The 21,381-nt window shown below is 32.1% G+C and overlaps 1 protein-coding gene across 1 annotated transcript in view; it reads left to right on the plus strand.

The window, feature by feature from the left end:
• Epha3 (EPH receptor A3) overlaps positions 1-21,381 on the plus strand; it is a 345,157-nt gene that overhangs the window by 89,938 nt on the left and 233,838 nt on the right. The window contains exon 3 of the mRNA XM_027929113.2: positions 2,896-3,556. Within this exon, the coding sequence (XP_027784914.1) occupies positions 2,896-3,556 (661 nt within the window). The remainder of the gene's footprint in view (positions 1-2,895; positions 3,557-21,381) is intronic.

Below are 21,381 nucleotides of genomic sequence, written 5' to 3' on the forward strand. Positions count from 1 at the left end.
ATGTGCTCTGTTTGATGTCTGGGAGAATGATACTTATAGCAGAAGAAATTTGCAAATGATTCATCAGCCAAAATACAAACTCATCAATTCTTATGCAGAAATCTTAACTTTAAAAATGTAAAGTCAATCGGTTTATTTTCAAATACCAGTGTCTTGATCTATTTTCTGTCAGAGGACCACAGAAAGCATTTATTCTCTGAAGGTTTTGCTAGCTCTGTTCTCATGATGCCATTGTAAAACCAATGTAGAGATAAGATGACTCCACAAGCACTCACTTTTAACACCAGAGATTTTGAAATACCAAACCTGTTCATTTCCTTTTCTTCCTTATAGAGAACTTAGACTTCAATTTTTATTTGAATGTGACATTACCATTGTAGGTACCTCAATGTAAAAACTCTTACATCAAATATTTTTCTTGTACAATTTCTTCTGAAAACCTTCCTATAAAATGCATCATAGACTGAATATTTGAAAGTATCATATTGGTGATTATTAAAATAGAATGTGAATATTTTTTTGCTTATAATAAGATACAGTTATATCATGTATATTATATCTAGGCTTTCCTACAACAGTGCCAATTGTTACTTTGTTCAACTGATCTTACATTAAAGATGAAGTTGAGTCGATTTTTGCCTCAAGAAAATAAATGCCTGTCTTCTGTCCTAAATCCTATTTGACAAAGGATATTAAAATATTTTTTACTTATTTTGTTTGTAAATTGGTAGAAGAGCTTGGGAGACTTAGAAGTTTTTAAACTGTGTTCTATACACTGATGAGATCCACAAATTATTTTTAATAATTCAAACACCATAAGGTAGATAACTTATTTATCCCTTAATGAAGTTTAAAGGTCAAATAGAAGCCATGTTTCTTTACTTGTTATGCCCATCAATTTTATAAATTAACATTTTATCTCGTTTTTTTATTAGAAGTCATAGATTGAAACTCCTATATGTTGTTTAAATATATAAATAGAAACACTGTATAGAAACTTTATATGTTGTTGATTTAGTTAGCATATTTTTAAAATCTGCTTTTGCTGATGAAAATTAATAGTGGGAGAAAAATTAGGAACATATTTATAATAGACTTTACAAAGATTTTATTTATCTATAAAACTAAAGCATTCTCTAATAAAGAAATTCATGTTGTTTTACTTTCATAAATGGTTTATACATATATAAAAAGAATAAATCAAATTTTACTTATTTTCCAAATGCTTAAATTTTTCTACTGCATTTTATGGTAAATATGAAGAGGTCAAAATTTGGCAAGTACACATAAAATTAAACTAACATTAGTACATATTGAATCAAATTTGAAATGAAGAGCATAGTTAATAAGAGCTGTATAATAGAGAATTATTTTCTATGAATGGGATGGATATGGAATGCAAAGAGAAGAAAGCATAGTTCAGTGAAGTTGTACCATAAAAAAGAGAATAAAGGACAAAGGATCCAACATAGCTCCCCAAAACAATAACAGAGTTACTGACAAGAACATAGGATTGACAAAAGTGGAACTTATTATTTACTCAATTTACTCAAACTTTTAGAAAAATTAACATATTGGTTGGGATCATTTTTGTTTTTTAAGAAGTGCAGATGCTAATATAAAGAGGTGGTGGGGAGCCATAGAAGACTCAAATGGCAAAAGACATTATTTCCTGGAAGGAGTAGGCAAAATAAGACATGGCCAAAAGAAAATGTAGACACAAAGATAATAGTTGAAAACAACTGGTATAAAAGTGTTTGGACCATAAGTAACATATAAAACTACTATGCTAAATTAAAAGCTTCTCAAAAATCTGTCATAAGGATCCCAAAAAGCACTCCTTGGCTGTTTTGAAATCCTGAAACTTTTAATGTCTTTTTACAGTGAGAAAAGAGTATAATTTTAACTACTGCAACAATACTAACCAAACCAAATTAGGTTTCTTGACTATGTAAATGTTCAATGTGGGTAAAGTTCATTAAGAATTGACATATTCACTACACTGTGTTTTCAGTTTTTCATGCAGAGAAATGAGGCATATTTATAACTTGACTTTAAGTTTTCTTTTAGTTCCCCAACATGGACACATTGGAATGATTGAATACCTTTAAAAATGTCATGCATGAAGATACGCAGTAATGACATAATTTAGATTCACTTCATTTTTCCATACATCAAAGTTTACCACAACCTTGCCCATACTGGGAGAAGATTAATAATAATGAACATTTTTGTTTGTGTGTGTGTGTGTGTGTGTTTGTATTGGGGATTGAACCCAGAGGTGCTTTACTTATGAACCATCTCCCCAGCCCTTTATATTTTTAATTTTGAGACAAGTTCTCACTAAGTATCTTAGAGCATGACTAAGTTGCCGAGGCTGGCCTTGAACTTGTGATCTTCCTGCCTCAGCTTCCAGAGTCACTGGGATTACAGGCATGTGCCATAGTGCTGGGGTAATAATCTTGGACTTTTGTAAGATGTATTTTCCATACTTTTTTTTGAACAGACAAACAAAAGCAAAAATATACAACAAAACCATAAACCATAACATAATGTCACCGTAGACAATTCATTTTGAGGTTTTGATCCTGAATGTTTGGCTAGGCTCCATCAATTGCTAAGTGACTTTTTCCTGAATATCCAACAAAGTGCAATTCAAGTGTGTTCATCCAAATTATAAATTACTTGTGTCACTGAATTCATAGAACCTTGTAAATTATAAAAAAATACAAACTAGACAGTTGTGGAATTGCTCTACATCAATTAAAATAAGCAATATAGAAGGGTCTGCTGATTTTCTCTAGTTCCTGTGATGTCTTTGAGAGCTGGTCTTGCATTTATTATTCATTATGCTTAGTTCATTAACTCTGCCTATCTTTTTCTTTGATTCTTTAGTGGGAAGAGATAAGTGGTGTTGATGAACATTACACACCCATCAGGACTTATCAGGTGTGCAATGTCATGGATCATAGCCAAAATAATTGGCTGAGGACAAACTGGGTCCCCAGGAACTCAGCTCAGAAGATCTATGTGGAGCTCAAGTTCACTCTTCGGGACTGCAATAGCATTCCACTGGTTTTAGGAACCTGCAAGGAGACTTTCAACCTGTACTACATGGAGTCTGATGATGATCATGGGGTCAAATTCCGAGAGCATCAATTTACAAAGATTGACACCATTGCAGCTGACGAAAGTTTCACACAGATGGATCTTGGGGATCGTATTCTTAAACTCAACACTGAGATTAGAGAAGTAGGTCCTGTCAACAAAAAGGGATTTTACCTGGCTTTTCAAGATGTTGGTGCTTGTGTTGCCTTGGTCTCTGTGAGAGTGTACTTTAAAAAGTGCCCATTCACAGTGAAGAATCTGGCTATGTTTCCAGACACAGTACCTATGGACTCCCAGTCTCTGGTGGAGGTTAGAGGTTCTTGTGTCAACAATTCTAAGGAGGAAGACCCTCCCAGGATGTACTGCAGTACTGAAGGCGAGTGGCTTGTGCCCATTGGCAAGTGCTCCTGCAACGCTGGTTATGAAGAAAGAGGTTTCATGTGTCAAGGTAAGAGCCTTCCTTCTCTTTCCCTCATGATGGTATTTCTTACCTGTGAGTTCATTGAAACATAGCAAGGGAAATGAACCCAGTCTGTGTTCACTTGCCAGCAAAACATGAGTAGAGTCTATTTAAAGACTAAGATATATCTATCTGTATATATATCTTGATGTGTATATTCCTAGTTTGTGCAGAAATGTTAACGTGTTTGATTATATGGTGCTGGCCTATACCCCCTAGGGATGTCCTATGTTATATTAAAGTTTTTGGTATTTGATGATGTATGGTAGTCTAACTCTGTACCAATTAAAAGAAAAAAGCTTTGTCTTTTAGGCAACAAAATTAGATATACTGAGGACTATATTTATACTTATTAATCTCATAGCAAAACTGTTTAATCACAATAAAATATGTGTTTTTTCCTAGTGACATATTGCTATCAAATAGGTATTTATATCATTATTGCTGTAAGGAAAATTATTTATATTTAAAAATCTAGGGCTGATTCAATAGTATTTGATGCACAATTTTTATTTTTAGTTGAGGTATAATTTTTAAAAGTTTATTTTGCTCCATTATTTGTCCTTTTTTATTGCCTAGCATAATATCTGTGTCTCTCCACAGTTGCAATGCATATTTAATATTTACTATAGTACTAGAGAAGCTGAACTCTATCATCAGATTTGATTTTATTAAAAATAAGTTTCTACTTGATGTAAAATAAAAGTTCTTTTTTTATGCAAAACTATATGTATCAAATGTGATATAGCAAATCATAAATTTCAAAACTAGACATTTATCATTAGGCAAGATTTTAGGCTTGAACATGCTGAAAACACTATTTGTATTTTAAATGTATAAATATAGAAGAGAACCTTAATACATAGCTTTTGGAATCTTGCTATTTTAATACTTTGTATTTCAATTTGTTAAGGGAATAGAGTTTAATAGTTGCGTCAAGGTCATGGCCATTCAGTAAGTCACTTTTCTCAAGGCCATGTCAAAGAGGAAGAATATATTTGATATATAACTTCTCCTATTTCAAATGCAAACAGAACATAGCATAGAACTATGGACATGGTTTGTAGGAATAAATTAAATCAACAAATGGCACACTCATGCCTCAAACTTCTCATTTTGTTCATCATTAATACATTGTTAATAAATTGATTTCAAAGGTTTTAAAATTGAAACAACATAGTAGCTACTACTTGCTTATATTCATAAACATTTATACTACACTTTGAATTGTATTTTTTCAATGATGCATTTACTTGTGCTATACGCTATTTATGAGATTAATTTTAAAAAATAAAATCACGGAGAGTTACTTCAAAAGCAATTGGAAAGTTGTACAAACAAATATTTAATACATAACTACTTCATTTTATGTAATTTACGGAGAATTCAAATATATATTTTTTCATTCCTTAAGTAATCCCTTGCTAGATGCCAGCACTGCACTGATTGCCAATTAATGTCAACAAGCTACCTCATTTATTTCCAAAGTTAACCTATCAGGGACATACTATGACTATCTCCACTTTAACATGAAAACAAAAGTGTGAGAGGTTTATCATCTTGCCTTTCATGTGTAAGTTTATCCTGGAGTTGAGATGAAACCAGGCATCTTGGCTCCAAAGGCTTCAGTCTCACATTACCCACATGCTTCCTAGGATTCAGTCTCATGGTGGAAGAGGAAACCCCACAAGCACAAGTTTGAAGTGTAAGGAGGCCACTAAAATTTGTCACAAAATAGCCAAGAAATCTGTTAATATAACCTTATCTAAGTCACATCTTTTTGCTTTTTAGATTTTTTTTTAAGAAGGAGCAATTACCAGCCAAAAGATCATTTGAGGGGAAGATTAAGCTTAGACTAGGGTGATATCAAGTAAATTCTGAATATGTGGATTGTCCAGCATCTTATGCAAAACATCCTAGTAAATTTAATTGAATCAGTATTTCTTACTATCTGTATCTACAAAGTAATCAAAAGCCAGACACAGGAGAAATATAGATGAATAAGTCATTGTATCTATATTTAAAGAGATCACAATCTGGTATGAAAGACAGTTACATAAATTAATAATTTTAATGCTAGACAGACCAATAAATCTTCTGCAAGAGGTACAATATGCCTTGTCATTGTAGCGGAAAAAAACAATTCTCAGGATTTCAAAATTAATCATGGGAATTGATAATTAATTATGGGAAGCTCCTGAGTTAAGAATTTTGGACTCTTTTTGTTATTGCTCTCAGAAAGTTTTAATGTAGGAAAGGTTAACCATCTTATACAACTTACACATTATAGAGGTAAAATATACAATGAGATTTACTATTTGCTTATTAAATCATTACCTTAAAAATCTCAAAATGAATTGAGGTCCAATCAGATTGCTGTCTTCTGAGTTTGTGCCATAGAAACATCTTAAAGACAATAAAAACTTCATTTCTAGGTTATCTTCTCAGTTTAATAACAAAATATTATGAATTCTAATCTAGACAGGTAATTGGGACAGTTAAATTTCAGTAAACTGAATGAAGAAAATGTGACAATTTCTACTTGACAAGAATAAAACACATTGATAAAAAAAAAATTTTTGTTCAACAATACATCTGTCAGTTTTAGAAAAATAAATAAAAACAAAGCTAGCTTTCTGCAATGCCAGAATTCTAAACATGGAATCATGTATCTGCTCTGTATAATGTGAACTTTCATAGCAGGCCAGTATTCCTGAAATAAGAAAAAATATTAGAAAGTATCCATTGACTGTATATCTAAATGTTCAATATTTATTAAGTCCCTGATATAGGCTAAGTCCTGTATTGATAATTAGAAAGAAAACAATGAATACTGTCAATGATAAATTAGTTGGGTTTTTAATTCAAAAATGTGTATGGGTGTTTGTGTTTAAAAATATGTTGGTCTCTGTACCTGAAGAATAGATTTTAAACTGATGTGTTAAGCAAAGCTAAGTTAATAATGGTTTAAGCTGGAAAACAAGCTACTACCATTATTGGGATAGGAAGTATTAGAATAGGAGTTGATGAGTTATGAAAATTTAAATTTTGTATATAACATGCTTTATTATGTTACTGGTTTTTCTTTTTGTTTTTGTTGTATGGTAAGGGAAGACAGCCACAGTAAGCCAAGAGTAGGAAATGGTACACCTTTCTTTCAAAGAATGTTTATAGGGAGAAAGTAAAGGGGGGGAGAGAATCATTCAGGAATTGCATGCCAAGAAAACTGCAAACAGGTAAAAAGTTAACTCCAGAAAGATGAAGATTACTTATTAAAGTAATTTTGGCAAACTAGAAATGTACGTGAAAAATAATTTAATGAACTTAAACTGATAAGGAGTAATGTGAAGTTTAATAAGAAAGGTAAAAAAAATGTATCAGACTGTGTTTGCTAGAAGTTTCTCTAATATATCATTTGTAAGTACAGCTTCTGTTTAAGTAAATCATTTCTCATATTTAACAAAAGATGAAAGTGTGGCATCTCTTTTGATTTACCACATGTATAGCTTAAACCTTATTTGAGCCATGTTCCTTAGGTCTGGATCTTGCAGGATGGTAACAGTGTGGTCAATAACAAGTTAAGTAGTTATTAGAGGAAGTCAATAAAATTCTTTTAAAAAATATTGAAATTTTTAAATATTAAGTGACTTAGTAAACCTAAATTATCTGCCATTTGCTTTCAGTCACTGACAATCAAGATTTTACTTGATTATTTCACCCTTCCCATATCTCAGACACCAGCATAACTCTACTAGTTTTCTCTTTTTAAGATTGAAAAAAGTGTAGGGAAATTTTGCATTAATTCCAAGGGAACAACTTGATCCTTTTTTTTTTCCTTATTCTGTTTTATTCCGGCTAATGAATTATGTTATCTGCTTCAGTTTAGTTTGTGAAGAAGGAATGAGAATGCTAATGGCTTTTTATATACCCAATTAATTACATTTGAGGCAGATAGCAGGAGGTTACTATAAATATTCCTGCTTATACAAGCTTTGTTTAGACTCAGTGCACCAAATACCTTATTAATGTCACTGAAGAATCTGTTGCTGTGTGCTTTATCTCTCTACATTCATTGTGGAATGCTAACTTTATTCCTTGTTCTTTTACTTTAGGAGCTTAATAGAAAAGTGTGTTTTGGTACGATGTAGGGAGACATCTAAACTTCTTGATGACTGTCCAAAATTATGTTTGGTTTACTCATGACTTTTGATACCACCATCTCTCTCTACTCACCTCTCTGTCAGTTCAGAAACTCTTAAAGCAGTTGTCAAGTTTTCCATAACAGAATGGTTTAAGGATTCTTCTTGCTTTGACAAAGAAGCTAGAGAAAAGTAGATTATTCTCAGCACCTACTGAGTACTGAGTCTGCATGAATGATCACTGGTATCCTTGTGTTGCTTTCCCTAGCTGTGAGCAAAAGGACCTGAAAACAACTTGGAGGAGGTCAAGTTTACATTGCCTCACTGTTTCAGAGATTCAGTCCATGGGAGGGGGTGGGCAGACTCCACTGTCTTAGGTCTGAAGTGAAAAAGAACATCAAAGTGGAAGGGCATGGTGGAAGACAGCTGCTCAGGACATGATCACCAGAAAGCAGAGAGAAAGTCCAGGGTGTCTGGGACAAAATATAAACCCCTAAGGCACAGCCCCTGTGACCTTATTCCTCCAGCCCTACCCTACTTCCTTACAGTTGTCACCCAGTTAATTCATTCAAGTGGACTTCATTGATTAAGATATCATAATCTGTCATTTCACCTGAACATTTTTGTCTTGTCTCACACATGAGCTTCCTGAGAACAGCTCATTTTTAAACCATAAAACCCTCTAGTTCTGCAAGATGTTCATATGTTTGAATGAATTCAGCACTTCCTTCCATTTGTTGCCAGAGTGTAAATTCCTTGAGGGAAAAGACCACTACTATCCATCTTAGGAACATTGTGCCTAGAACCTAGAAGACTAATTGACTAAGTTTTCAATTAGATCCTTATTCAATAAAAAATTTCTATGAGACTTCTATACTAACTATATATTTTTGGAGTGCCCATCTTAGTTTAAACAGTTATATTATTTATCTTTAAATTCCTTAGGCTATTGAGAAAGACCTGAAATAAAGATGTAAGTTTTATGTGATTTGAAAGGAACATATTTGACTATTAGGTTACATTTAATTGCAACAGTAAAGTACAGATTCATATGAACTCTCATTAATGAATAGTTGAAGTAAAGGAATAACAATACTTTAAAAGTAGCTAGAAGGAGACATTTTTCTCTTTTAGGAAGTTATGATAAAAGTTATTTTTTCTGCCTTACAAAAATCAATTATGAATAACCATACATATAATATAGCAAAGATCTGTTTTTGGAAATGCAGAAATATTTGACATTCTTTTCCCTTAAATCTACACAGCTAATACTGAAAGCACTGAAAGCACTGACTCATTCTTTAAAGACTGCACTGAGATATAAAAATGTTACTTAAAACTTAAGGTTTCTGACTTTTAATTTTAATTTCCCTCAGTTTACAAAGACAGCTCTCAATTTCCACGTTTGCTTTAGCAGTTATACACCCATGATTTTTCTAACATCATATTGATTTTAATAAAAACATACCATTGGTAAGTAATAATAAAGAGAACTTTCAAATGGCAAACAGATGCATTGTGTCAATCAGAAGCACCATTGAAGTGTGTTACCTCTTCCTTTCTGTACAATCTGAGTTTAAACACTTATATATGACAAAATCACTCATTAAGTTTTGTGAGTTTTTTTCCTTACATTAGCTCTTAAAGAACTTAAGAGTGAGAAAATATCTTTAATAAGTTTATAGACATATATTGATTATTCATTCTTTGAAACAGAATTTTTTTTGAAGAAACTTCATAGTCTAATCAATCATGATTGCTAGTCTTCTATTATTTTATTGTTAGCTTTTCTCTTTCTACTTCTAAATAGCAGTTATTCTAGTATTTGAATCATTTTCTTTTATTTTTCATATCATGGGTATTTTCCACTGATTTTTTAAAAGTGTCCTTGAATTCATAGATAGACATATTCAATAAGACTCTCAGGTTAAAACTGACTTAAGAAAATATATTTTAGGAAACATATGTCTATAAAGAAATTTTTAAAATGCTATATTTATAAAACATTAAACCCATATTGTTTCACACTATATTGATGTTTCAATATTTATCATACATAAATCTAGGATAGATTGTCGGAGGGGATACATAAATAATATCCTTGCCTCTTGAGTTGAAGAAATCATGTGACTCAGAAATACATACACAAATATCGACAATATCTGTTGAACCATTGTACTTGACTCTGTGTAGAAACGACTACATCTATTTGCTTTATTTTAGGTACTTTACTAAGTACACTTAAGAATCACCTAGATAATATAAAGATAGTGGAGAAACAGAGTAAATGGCATGAAGTACATGCCAATATGCTTGTATGAATTACTATATGATATTACTGAAAATCTTTAGTCAAATCATATCAGTGCACTATCTTTACAGTAATTGAAGTAAAAACTCCTTCAAGTATAAAAAGAAAGGCATAGTAACAGAATGTATTTGCTTTGTGAATTTAACTATCATAGTTTATTTTTGAGTATTTGTATAAAAATAAAGATTATACATTTAAACCATGGATTTGCATGTTTCTGGTACTAGAAAGAAATATGAATCTTTGTGCTATGATTACTACAAATAAGATTATTTTCAATAGAGACAGTTTAATTGCAAACATATTTGGAAGACATATAACCATGGCTTAATTTAGGGAGTAGAACAATTCATCTCTAGCCATTTAAGTACCTCATAATGAATACAAGTAAATTAAATGACCAGCAGTGAACCAATATAAAAATGTTAAAAATCAAAAGCAGTTTTATAAATGTTAGTACCATTTTCCCACGGAATTAGAATTAAATAAGATTTACAGTGTTTTAGTAAAATATGGATTCTTTTATATGGTATAATTTTGGTTATATAATTTTACCAATAGAGTGGGAAAAATAGTAAGACATTTCCTCTTTATTTCAGACTGAAAGATGATTTTGAAGGTTATTATTAAAACATTTTCCTAAGGCTCTAACTTAGTTCACAGCTACCTCTTTTCAAATCACTGCAGTGTATCTGCTTTAAGGGTTTCAAATCATCTTTTTATTATAATTATTATTGTTAAGTTACATAAGTCAGGCTTTCAGATGCTTATCTATTTCAGTCTTTCTAATGTGCAAACAGTAATTCAGGTAATTTCTCTATAGCAAATTTGTAGTCTTTAGAAAACATAAATAACTTCTTATTGTGTAGTTTGTCTGGGATACTATCATGATGTATAGATTAGCTTCCCAGGAAAGTACTCACTATGGGAAATTGAAACATGGATATGTAATATCAGTTGCAGAAGGGAAAGTAATTCTGAAAATACTTGAAATAAGTTGTTTTCATCATTGCATTTTCATTTGCATTTCTAAAAGAAAATCAGAACATTGTTTAGCAGAATTCTCTCTAAATACCTATTAAATGTCAATTCATCTATAAAATAAATCAAATTTTCCAAGAAAAGACATATTTCAGCCCCATTCCTGGTGAGAGGTAGAGTATCAGTTATGTTGAAAATATAAAAATTACAGATATTTTTCCATCTTAATAAATAATATTTTTAGATAGTTCATGGATGTAGCAGAGTAATTTACCATCAAGCCTGGTTAGACCCTGTAGGAAGTCTTTCAATCTCATTTCTTTAACCTAAAGTATTTTATGTACAAAGTCTTTCTTGCTTTTGATTGATGCATGCCACATTGTTAAAGCATTTTTAAAAAACTTATTACAATCTATGTCTTTTGTGAAGAAAATATCTTTGATTTTTTTAAACTTACACTTTTTCTGTCTAGCCTTTCAAATATCACCCAAACTTCTGTATTTTAAAATATGAAGAATGCAATGTGAACCTTTTTAGTTTGCATGTAACAAATCTAAAATGAGTTTGATATTTCATTACAAATTCTAAATTATTTATTTATTCGTTTTTAATCAGCCCCTCCCAGAATAAGGGGAATAAGACTGAAAACAAGGTCTTTTCCTAATTGTTGAGGTTCTTGGGCTCTGTGAAATGCATTGGTTACAGGTTCACAGAGACTATTTTTGTCAGTACAGATTCACTGAGCAGTTTCCCACCTCTTGCCTGTGATCTCACCAACTTCTGTCTGTGTTTAGAGTTTTGACAATCCCTTATTAGTTCCAGAGTAGAAATTATAAGAGCTAATAAGGGTTTACTTTACAGCTCTGACAGCTGGCATTGAACTTTAATAGAGAACAATTGTAGAGAGAAGTCTAAGTTTGGATTATATTTGATGAAAGTGTTCTTAAAGTAAAGCCATTTGGAAAGAATCAGATGACTAGAAAGGCTTTGTGTATCCTCTTCTGCTGTAACTTCTCATCTTGCAGGATGGGGACAAAACATCCTGTTGGCAGATAACTCTGTAATCACTTATAGATGCCTCTTTGAGGAAGAGAATCCATGACAGTGAAGAATTATAAACTCTGGTCATGTTCCTACCATTACTCTTGTAATCCTGTACAATATAGCTGTTGATTGCTCTTTTAGAAACATAATCATGTTAAGGACTCCTAATCATAGAGTGGTTCTTGAGAGAAGAACCAGAGATCCGAAGGACGAGTCATAGAGATCAAGAGGCCCATAACTCCTGTAAACCCATGCCATAAGTCAGGCACAGGGTTTTTAAATTATAAAAGAGAAAGAGAGAAAAGGGTTGGGGAAGAGTGGGCAGAAGGAATGAAGAAAGAAGAAAGAAAAAAAAGAATAAAAATAGCTTCAAATATTTAAAACTTGAATGTAAACTACTTTCTGAATGTTCAGCTCAGTGGTCAGGGGCAATGCCACAATGGGGTAGAGGCAAATGCTGTAAATAAGAACAGCTGCAGCTTTTGGTGTGCTACAGGATGAGGGAATAATGCACTTGTATTAATAATGCACTTGTATTATAAGGAATATGTAAATTTTTGAAATTCAGGAACAAATATGTGTATATAAATGGTTGGAAAGGAATATTTTCCTTCTCTCATAAATAGTTACTCTAGAGGAAAATCTGTATTTCAGACATTTGGATTCATTTGCTATCTATTTCATGCTGCTGTATTGAAGATGAAATATTTCAATCTGTCAATCAGAATGTTTTATAGCATATAGAATTCATTAATGTATTGAATGGAGAATAGAAGATGCTCATGTTCTTTCTCTCAAGCATCTTGGATTCTGCAGGGGAATATGAATTGAATTTATAATAAGAAACAAACATACTATTTATAAGAAAAAATATGGAAAGCATCATGAAAGTGTGCTGCTAAAATGTTATGAAGAAGAGGTGTAATTCCCTATGGAGTTAATATTTCTTCATCTTCTCATTTTTTTCAATAAACATTTATGAATGACTTCTGCACAATGCATCCCCTGTAAAGACGGCACTGAACAAAGCAGAACATTGTCTCTGCACTCAAGAAACTTTCAGATTTTAGGGGACATAAATAAAGTTTGATTGAACTTAGGGGCATTCAACTAGTGAGCCACATCCCCAGCCCTCTTCTGTATTTTTTAGAGATAGGGTCTCATTGAGTTGCTTAGTTCCCCTCTGTTGCTTAAGCTGGCTTTAAACGCTCAATCCTCCTGCCTCAGCCTCCTGAGCTGCTGGGATTATAGGCACAATCCCTGTAAGAATAAAAATTTCTTTCTTTTAAGGATAAAAATTCATGTTACACTTTAGTGGAGCCTAAGTTGGAACCAAGGCTCAAGCATCTTGAGATTATATCTCAGGCTCATTTGTTCTGGATTTTCTTAGAAATTACTGTAACCCATGAAGGCATATTAAGTCCTACTATCTACTTAGATGATTGAAAAGTGACAACTCTGCACATAAAATCAAAATTAAGATTCTTAATCAGGGAGAAGCAATAAATATTGCAAGAATATCCCTATATTCCTATCAAGGTGGATCTTTTAAAGCAGTGACCCTATGATCAGTGGCACTTGTGTAATGCAAGAACTGAGAATGTGAACAAACGTGGGAAAGGAGATATAAAAGACAAAGCATTTGGATGTTGTGGGCTTTTCCTTAGGCAATAGAGATAGGTGCTTTGGAGTTAGTTTTTTTTTTTAATATACTCTGAGGTGGTAACCAGAAATCAGATCTGCTGTTTGATTGCTTTTGTTATGTAATGTAATACTAAAACAAAATTGACAGGTGAATGCTGGGATATTACAGGATATATATATATATAAATATATAAATAATATTAGTATAAAAGTTCCCATACCATAAGTGTAGGACGTGTCCTTTGAAAGTTAGAGCAACACCTCAAAATCAACTTCTTCATTCAAATATCACCATTTCTTTCCTCTGGCATGTAACTGAGCCTGGCATTTCATTTGATCCTTCTAGCAACTTATGAGGTAGATAGCATCACACCCAAATTTCACATGAGAAGAAGCTGGATACTAGACAGTTGTCCAGGTCACAGTTAGTCAATGATGAAAAAAAATTTGAAACCCAAACAGAGCAATAGTGTATAACCAACATTCCACATGCCACTTTGGTGGAGAAGGCCAGGAAAATAAGGGACAGGAGAGTTTCCTGTCTGTACCTTTAGAAGTAGCCTATGAAGCTCAAAGCTGAATTTACTTCCAGGATACTGTTGAGGATATTATTCAAACTCCTCACTAGCTCTTTTCTCTGAGACCCATAATGGACATTTACTCCTGGTTTCAATGTCAGTAGTAGTTGTATGTGTTCTATGGGTGACTAGTTTGTTTTTAGTAATTTGATTAACAAAATAGTCATGCTTTCATGTTGCCTTCCTTATAAAAGAGCATAGAATGATATGTTTTTATATCTGATATACCTATATGTAGATATGCCCTCACAACATATGTTTAAAACACTAAACTCACATTATTAAAACATTTTTATTTTACATTTAAAATATTCAACTTACATTATTTTCTGACTTTATATGCCCTCTCTGTTTTACTCTTCACATTTTAAAATATATTCTATAATAATTTATCCTATATTAAGTTGTGGAAATCCTCTCTCAAATGTGAAAAATCAGAAATTTATTTTAAATGCCATTTATATATGTGATCAGTGATTAAAATAGCATTTCAGGCTCAACAAGTCTTTTAAGGTAAATATTATTAGCCCAATTCTTTTACTTTTTTAAATGTTTATTTATTTAGTTTTTACAGTGTTGGAGATTGAACCCAGGGACTCACAAATACTAGACAAGCACTCTACCTCTGAAGTACATCCCCAGTCCCTGTTAGACATAATGCTAGAGGGTTTTCTACTTTGTCCTGTGTCACAATGCAGAGTGGAAATTCAGACTTGTCTGATTCTGAAACCCAGTACTTTTAATAATATAATAGGCTAACAATTTTGATTTAATAATGCTTTTTAAGTCATAATAATGTGAAAACTTGTAAGTTCTCAGTACCGAAGGGATTACTGGAGAGTTTGGTTATTAGAGCTGAGAAAAAAAAATATTGATAGTGGTTATTTAAGGAGACATTAACATTTCTTGCTTCATTAACATTTCTTGCTTCCACATAGAATTAGGTTGGACTACTAAACAAAAAGATTTTCACAGGGAATCTCTGGCCTTTATTTTCTGAGCATGTGGAATTGAGTCACGCCTCTAATTACCTCTGCTTCTATTTCCATTGCCCCTGCTGTTGCTGAGTACATGATTGATAGGAGATGATGGTGAGTGAAGAACCAGGGCTCAGAAAGACACTCGCTATGCACCCAATATGTAAGCTTGCACAATATGCTTCATTATGAGCTTGACAGATCTCCAAGAGGCAGATTGGGAATGCATTTTGAGATGGCTGACATATCTGTTACAGATACTTTTTTTAACTCATAAATACTGCTATATAAAAAAAGTTACATATGCAGATAAATATGAACGCATATATGCATATAAATGTCTATGTGTGTATGTGCATACATGCATGTATGTGTATATGGACATACAACATACATAAAATATATAAATATGTGAGTGATATATAAGTATGTGTATGTGCATATTATGTATAACCATATACATTTTACACTTTGTACAATTTAGTTAGTATATTTGTATATTCACTGATTAAATATTTTCTTACCAAATCAACTTTAAATTCTTTATTTGTAAAGAAAAATGAGAAGAGTAAAATCTGTAACAAAACATTGGGCTGAACTTCAGATAGTACAATGGCATTGTGCTGTTGAATGCATTCTATTTTATGTGTGTGTGTGGGGAGTTACAGGGGATTAAACCCAGTTTGAACACAGAGGCTCTTTACTACTGATACCAAACCCCAAGCTCTTTTTTTATTTTAATTTTATTTTGAGTAAGAATCTCACTAAATTTTCTAGACTGAACTTGAAGTTGTAATCCTCCTGCCTCAGATTTATTATTTGCTGAGATTACAGACATAGACTAGCATGCCCACTTTGAATATTATATTATATTTCTGTGTATTGCTTTTGGAGTGAGATAGCAAACAAAATAAGTTAAAAATTAAAATATGTATAAGTCCCAAAATTTGTAGAGGTAGAACATACTAATAAATCTTTGCAACTTGTTAGGTAAATCAATGTGGCTTAAAATGTACACACTTCCTAAGTAACTGATTATGTTGTTTCAAACAAGGATTATGGGTAAAACTATTTTTCTTTGAGATTGCTGTTGGTGTTACAGATCAGAAACTTTTGTGTTGCTATAAAATTTCTTAACTTTTTAAACTATTATAATCTAAAATTTTATCATATAGCAACTATTTCCTTGAGTAAGTGAAACCCCTATAAAATGTTATTTAGAAACAAAAATAATTCCCAAGGGCTTTTATTGTTTATGATTATTATATTTGTGATTATTATATTTTCATAACAAGAAATACACTGCTTTTTATTCAAATCTGCAATGAGGATAGGTGGCATACTTTTGTCCTCCCGGGGCAGTGGCAGAGCTACTGAAAGTAAAAGCTGACTCTGGCCTTCCTGAGGCTGATGGTTACTCTCATTAGTGATGAAAAAAAAAATGAGAAAATACCTTGAATTGCTTTTTATTAAGCATGGTACGTAAAGCAGGTGAAAGCTTGAAAGCTCATTGAGTTGCCATAAAGAAATTTAAACATTGTTCATATTGGCTAGAAGCCAAGCTCACAGTGTAAACTCTAGGCATGGGTCACATTTTCAGAGGAATTGTCAGCTCAATGGGTAAAAGATAGTTTCTGCACATTCTTAGCTCAGCAATAAACCTGAGACCTACCAGCAGAGTTGGTGTGGTTACACTTGTTTTGCATGGCTGGGTATCCATCTGAATTCCACCATAAAAGAATCTAATGAGTCCTTAGTGAAAGATGATGGTATGGCTTGACTTTTTACATTTATAGCTTGTTCATATTATTTTATTACAATATCTTATACCTCTGAGTAAATTTAGTTTCTGCTTCTCTTAGAATATTTTATATGAGTTCAGAGAGATCTGTAAAACATAGTATTAAATATAATTAAGAAATATCATTCTAAAACATAAGTACTGATATTTTACATGAAAAAAGCAAACTTTGTTACTGTTATGAATTGTAACATCTTTCTGAGATGAGCAGCTGTGATTTCTACTCCTTTGTACAATTTTAGAACTGACTCAAAATCTGTACACAGTTGGTACAACTTTTATGTGAATGTGGATGGGCTTTTATTTATTAATATTTCATTCCTTTATTATGTGACAGAGAAGGTGAAATGAAAAATGTGGATAAATTCTGGAAGGAGGCACACATGGTGGACACTTGTTCAAGGAGAACTTGAACATTTGTTACATCCTCACTTGTTCTTATTTCAAAAATTTACTACATCTCTTGCTATAAAAATCATTTTCCATAAAATCTATTTAAAAATCAAGCTTCAGTTAAATGCAATGGTGCATACCTATAATCCCAGTGACTCAGGAAACTTAAGCAGGAGGTCACAATTTTAAAGCTAGCCTGGGCAATTTAGCAAGACACTGCCTCACAGTAAAATAGAAAAGGGTTGGTATGAAAATCAGTGATAGAGCACCCACCCAAATCAGCTTTATAAGAGATTTTTAATCTAAATATTGGTTCATCAACAATACTAGTCAACTAGAAAATTAGAATTTTGAAACCTTTAGGACAGATACACTGGCATATTAGGTAAATAAAATGATAAAAAAACAAATTCTATTAAATTAGTTAAAATCTGGTTTGATTTACATCACTGCATCTGTAAATATTTATTCGACCTTTTTTTAAAAAATAAAGTTACAAAGATGAAGTAATAAGAAGGTAATTGCTTTCATTTCTTAAAAAAAGTAGGTGGTTAGAAGTAGCCATTAATTTATGTTAAAGGTACATACATCTTTAAAAGGCATAGGCTTCAATTGACAAGGAAATTAAGAGTTCTTAATGACTCATACTAAAAAAAAATAATATGATATATGATACTTCTTTCCCAATTTAAATAAAAATTTATTAGTTAAATTACTATTTAATTATGATTATTTAAGAAATACAAATAAAGGATGAAATAGACTTTGGAAATTATCAAGTTTTCTATAGCAGAAATGATCTATCCTGAAATATCTATTTTATTATCCAAATACTTGAAGAGTTACGATTTTATAGTCAAATTTTATTTACTATTATTTATTCATTGCTCAGTCATGGGCATAATGATATGCGGCTGCTTCAATGACTCTAAGGATAAAAAGAATTCTCTTAAAATTTAGTAGATTCTATGTCTGAGAGAGTCATAGAACATATCAAAAGAATACTCTGTGGATACTCTACTTCCTTTGAAAGCTTTTGGGATGTTCAAAACAGTTTTCTGAAGCTACATTGTGTATGAAACTAAACTGGAGGGAACCATTACATTTTCTGTAATATATCTTTCAATCACTCCTGTATTTTTACACTTCTTTTAATTTAATAGTTTCAGTGCTCTTTAGGATGATTTCTGGTTATAAAATTATGTCACAATAGTCTAATATATTGTCTAAGTCTATAAAAGGTGCAGAGTTTTTTGTTTTGTTTTGTTTTGTTTTGTGTGTGTGTGTTTCCAAGAATTTTTCACAGAAAACACCTTTGCTAGTTGTCAAGCGAGGAATTCAGGGTGGCAAATACATTTTCTAGGTAAGCCATAATTCATCTTTATCTCACAGGAAGAACACTGTGAGATAAACACTTCAGGAACACTGAAGAACACAAAGTCTACCTTACATCAGGCACATATATTGCTTCAATGAATATGGCTTCAACGCTCATAGAAGAAGAAAATTTGAAAATTGACAAGTGGCAAAGAGTGTAAAGGAGTATAGTAAACATCAAAGTTGACCACCTGGTAATAGGACTAGAACCTCAGGGGTCACGATAACATATACATGTGTTCAAGTTATGCTCTCCTGGGACCACTGTGGGACCATAGTCTTCCCTGAGTAAACTATGACTGTGTCACAGCACTGCAGAGTGTACCTACCAAGTTGAGACATTTATCTTGTGGTCTTGAAATATTAATAAATATTTAAATTATGCTTACTTAACTGTAGTAGGGAAATGAAGTCATTATATATTTTACAAAGTTTTCTTCACAGAAAATAAAGATGAAGAGCATCCTTGATTTCTTCAATATAAGTGATATGAATCAGAGGGTCTGGATTTTATCATGGTTGTAGCCTGTGTGATTGTGGGCAAATTACTTACCCACTCTGGGTTCCAGTTTTCTCATCTATAAAAAGAGACAACAAATGCCATTTTTACTATGGTGTTATTGGGAGGATAACGTGAGATGTGTACACGGTAGTCAATACAGATCATGGCATGGAGCAAGTTCTTAAGTAACTTTTATCATAGTAAGAACAAATCCTTAGTTATGGGGAAATGTAAACTATCTATAAGTTTATTTCTAAAAGATCCAGGAAGTCAGAGAGCCAAGGGTTTAGCATACATCAAATAGAAGATCAAATTAAACAAAATAAAATTTAAGTAAACAGTACAGAATTTGTCTTAAAATATACAACCTTTCTGTACTCTATCTAAATTGAGAAATTTTCAATTCTTAAACATATTTAGAATTTCAACTGATCCATGATTGGATAGTTTTTCAGAATCAAATAACTTTACATGGTTCCATAATTGGTTTTGATGGTCTGTCTCACATGGTTCAGGGTTGTTTCTTTTAAAACAAGTCATGTCATACCATTTGAATTCTTTATAAATTCAGAATTGCCTTTCTGTGATATTCTGTTTTGTTTTTTATTATCATTTTTAAAACCAGTTCTTATTCAGTACCAGACAACTAGCTACTTCACAAATTGTCATTAAATTTGAAATTTAAGCATGATTACTGAGACTCAATCACATTAAAATCCCTCATCTTCAATTCCTTTAATAGTATTGGAAATACAAAAGGGAGGTGCAGAGTTATGTATGGTAATGTGTGTATGTAAAGGTAGGAAAGCAGAGCAAAGATTTTAATAAGGCAGAGAGAGAGAGAGAGAGAGAGAGAGAGAGAGAGAGAACAGCACATATATATTACACAATAAACTTGGTTACTCAAAAGAGAATTCAATGAATTCTGCACTCAGGAGTCCACTGATTTCATATGAAAATTAATGTTCATTCAAATATATAACTGGTAACGGTCCTCAGTAGCATGTGTATTCATATATGCACTATTATTAAATTGTAGTTTCTAAGTATCTTTATTTATTCCCTTATTTTCAAATAGAAATTCTCCCATTAGGAAATATTGTGACTTCAAATCATTTTTAAGTGAATGGCTTCAAATTGCTATTGAGAAATAAGTAATAGCCTCCTTCTTAGATATTCTGAAATTGACAGAGACTTTGGAGGTAGTCTTATTTGGGCACTGAGAATAAAAGCCCCAGGGATCATTTTCAGGCCTCTGATTCCCCATTTATCAATCATAATTTATTTCCTGTGTGTTTCTTAGGTAAATATTAAATTGAAATAAGGAACTTAAATGTCACCAAAGGTGGAATATTTATGTCAGTATTCAGTATGTTACAAAAAGTATTTGTGACTCATGATACAGATTTAAATCCTGGATCTTGTAGCAAAATTTCTCAAGTCCAGGACCCTTTCAGGAACAACATGTGAGTTCCCATATTTGTATGTACTCAGGTACTGGAGGCTAATTGATTCATAGCTTTACCTGTGATTTCAGGAGACTGAATATTATTATTTTTATTTACTTAAACACTTCAGGGAAATTTAAAATAATAATTCAGAGTAAGGATATCCCAGAACATGATGGCTATTATTTTGGGCAGTTTGTTTTTAATGTCCCATATCCAAGAATGACTAACTCTTGTTTAAGCTGGAAAGGTCAAATGACTTAAGCCTCCAAAAATTCATTTAGTGAATTTCACATTTGCTTTCAGCACTGTGGTTTCTTTCACAAAGTATATACATGTAGGGCTATAAGTACAGTGAATTTACAAGGTTAATTATAGTGTATTCTGCATAACAGTCATTTTGTCAGTAGTTCAATATTATGTTTGGCGTGTATGATAACATTGCAAAGTAGATTTGCTGTAACTTTGACTTTGGTGTACTTAGTTAGAAATGACTGCTCTTAGACATGTAGTCCCCAGATAAAATGCCTACTGAGATTCACTTAAATAACAAAAAACAAAAAGGTTTCTACTGAGAACACTTCATTTGTTGATGTTCATGGACAGAGTGTGCGTAAT

This window comes from Marmota flaviventris, chromosome 8 (genome assembly GCF_047511675.1).
Source record: "Marmota flaviventris isolate mMarFla1 chromosome 8, mMarFla1.hap1, whole genome shotgun sequence".
Lineage (NCBI taxonomy): Eukaryota > Metazoa > Chordata > Mammalia > Rodentia > Sciuridae > Marmota > Marmota flaviventris.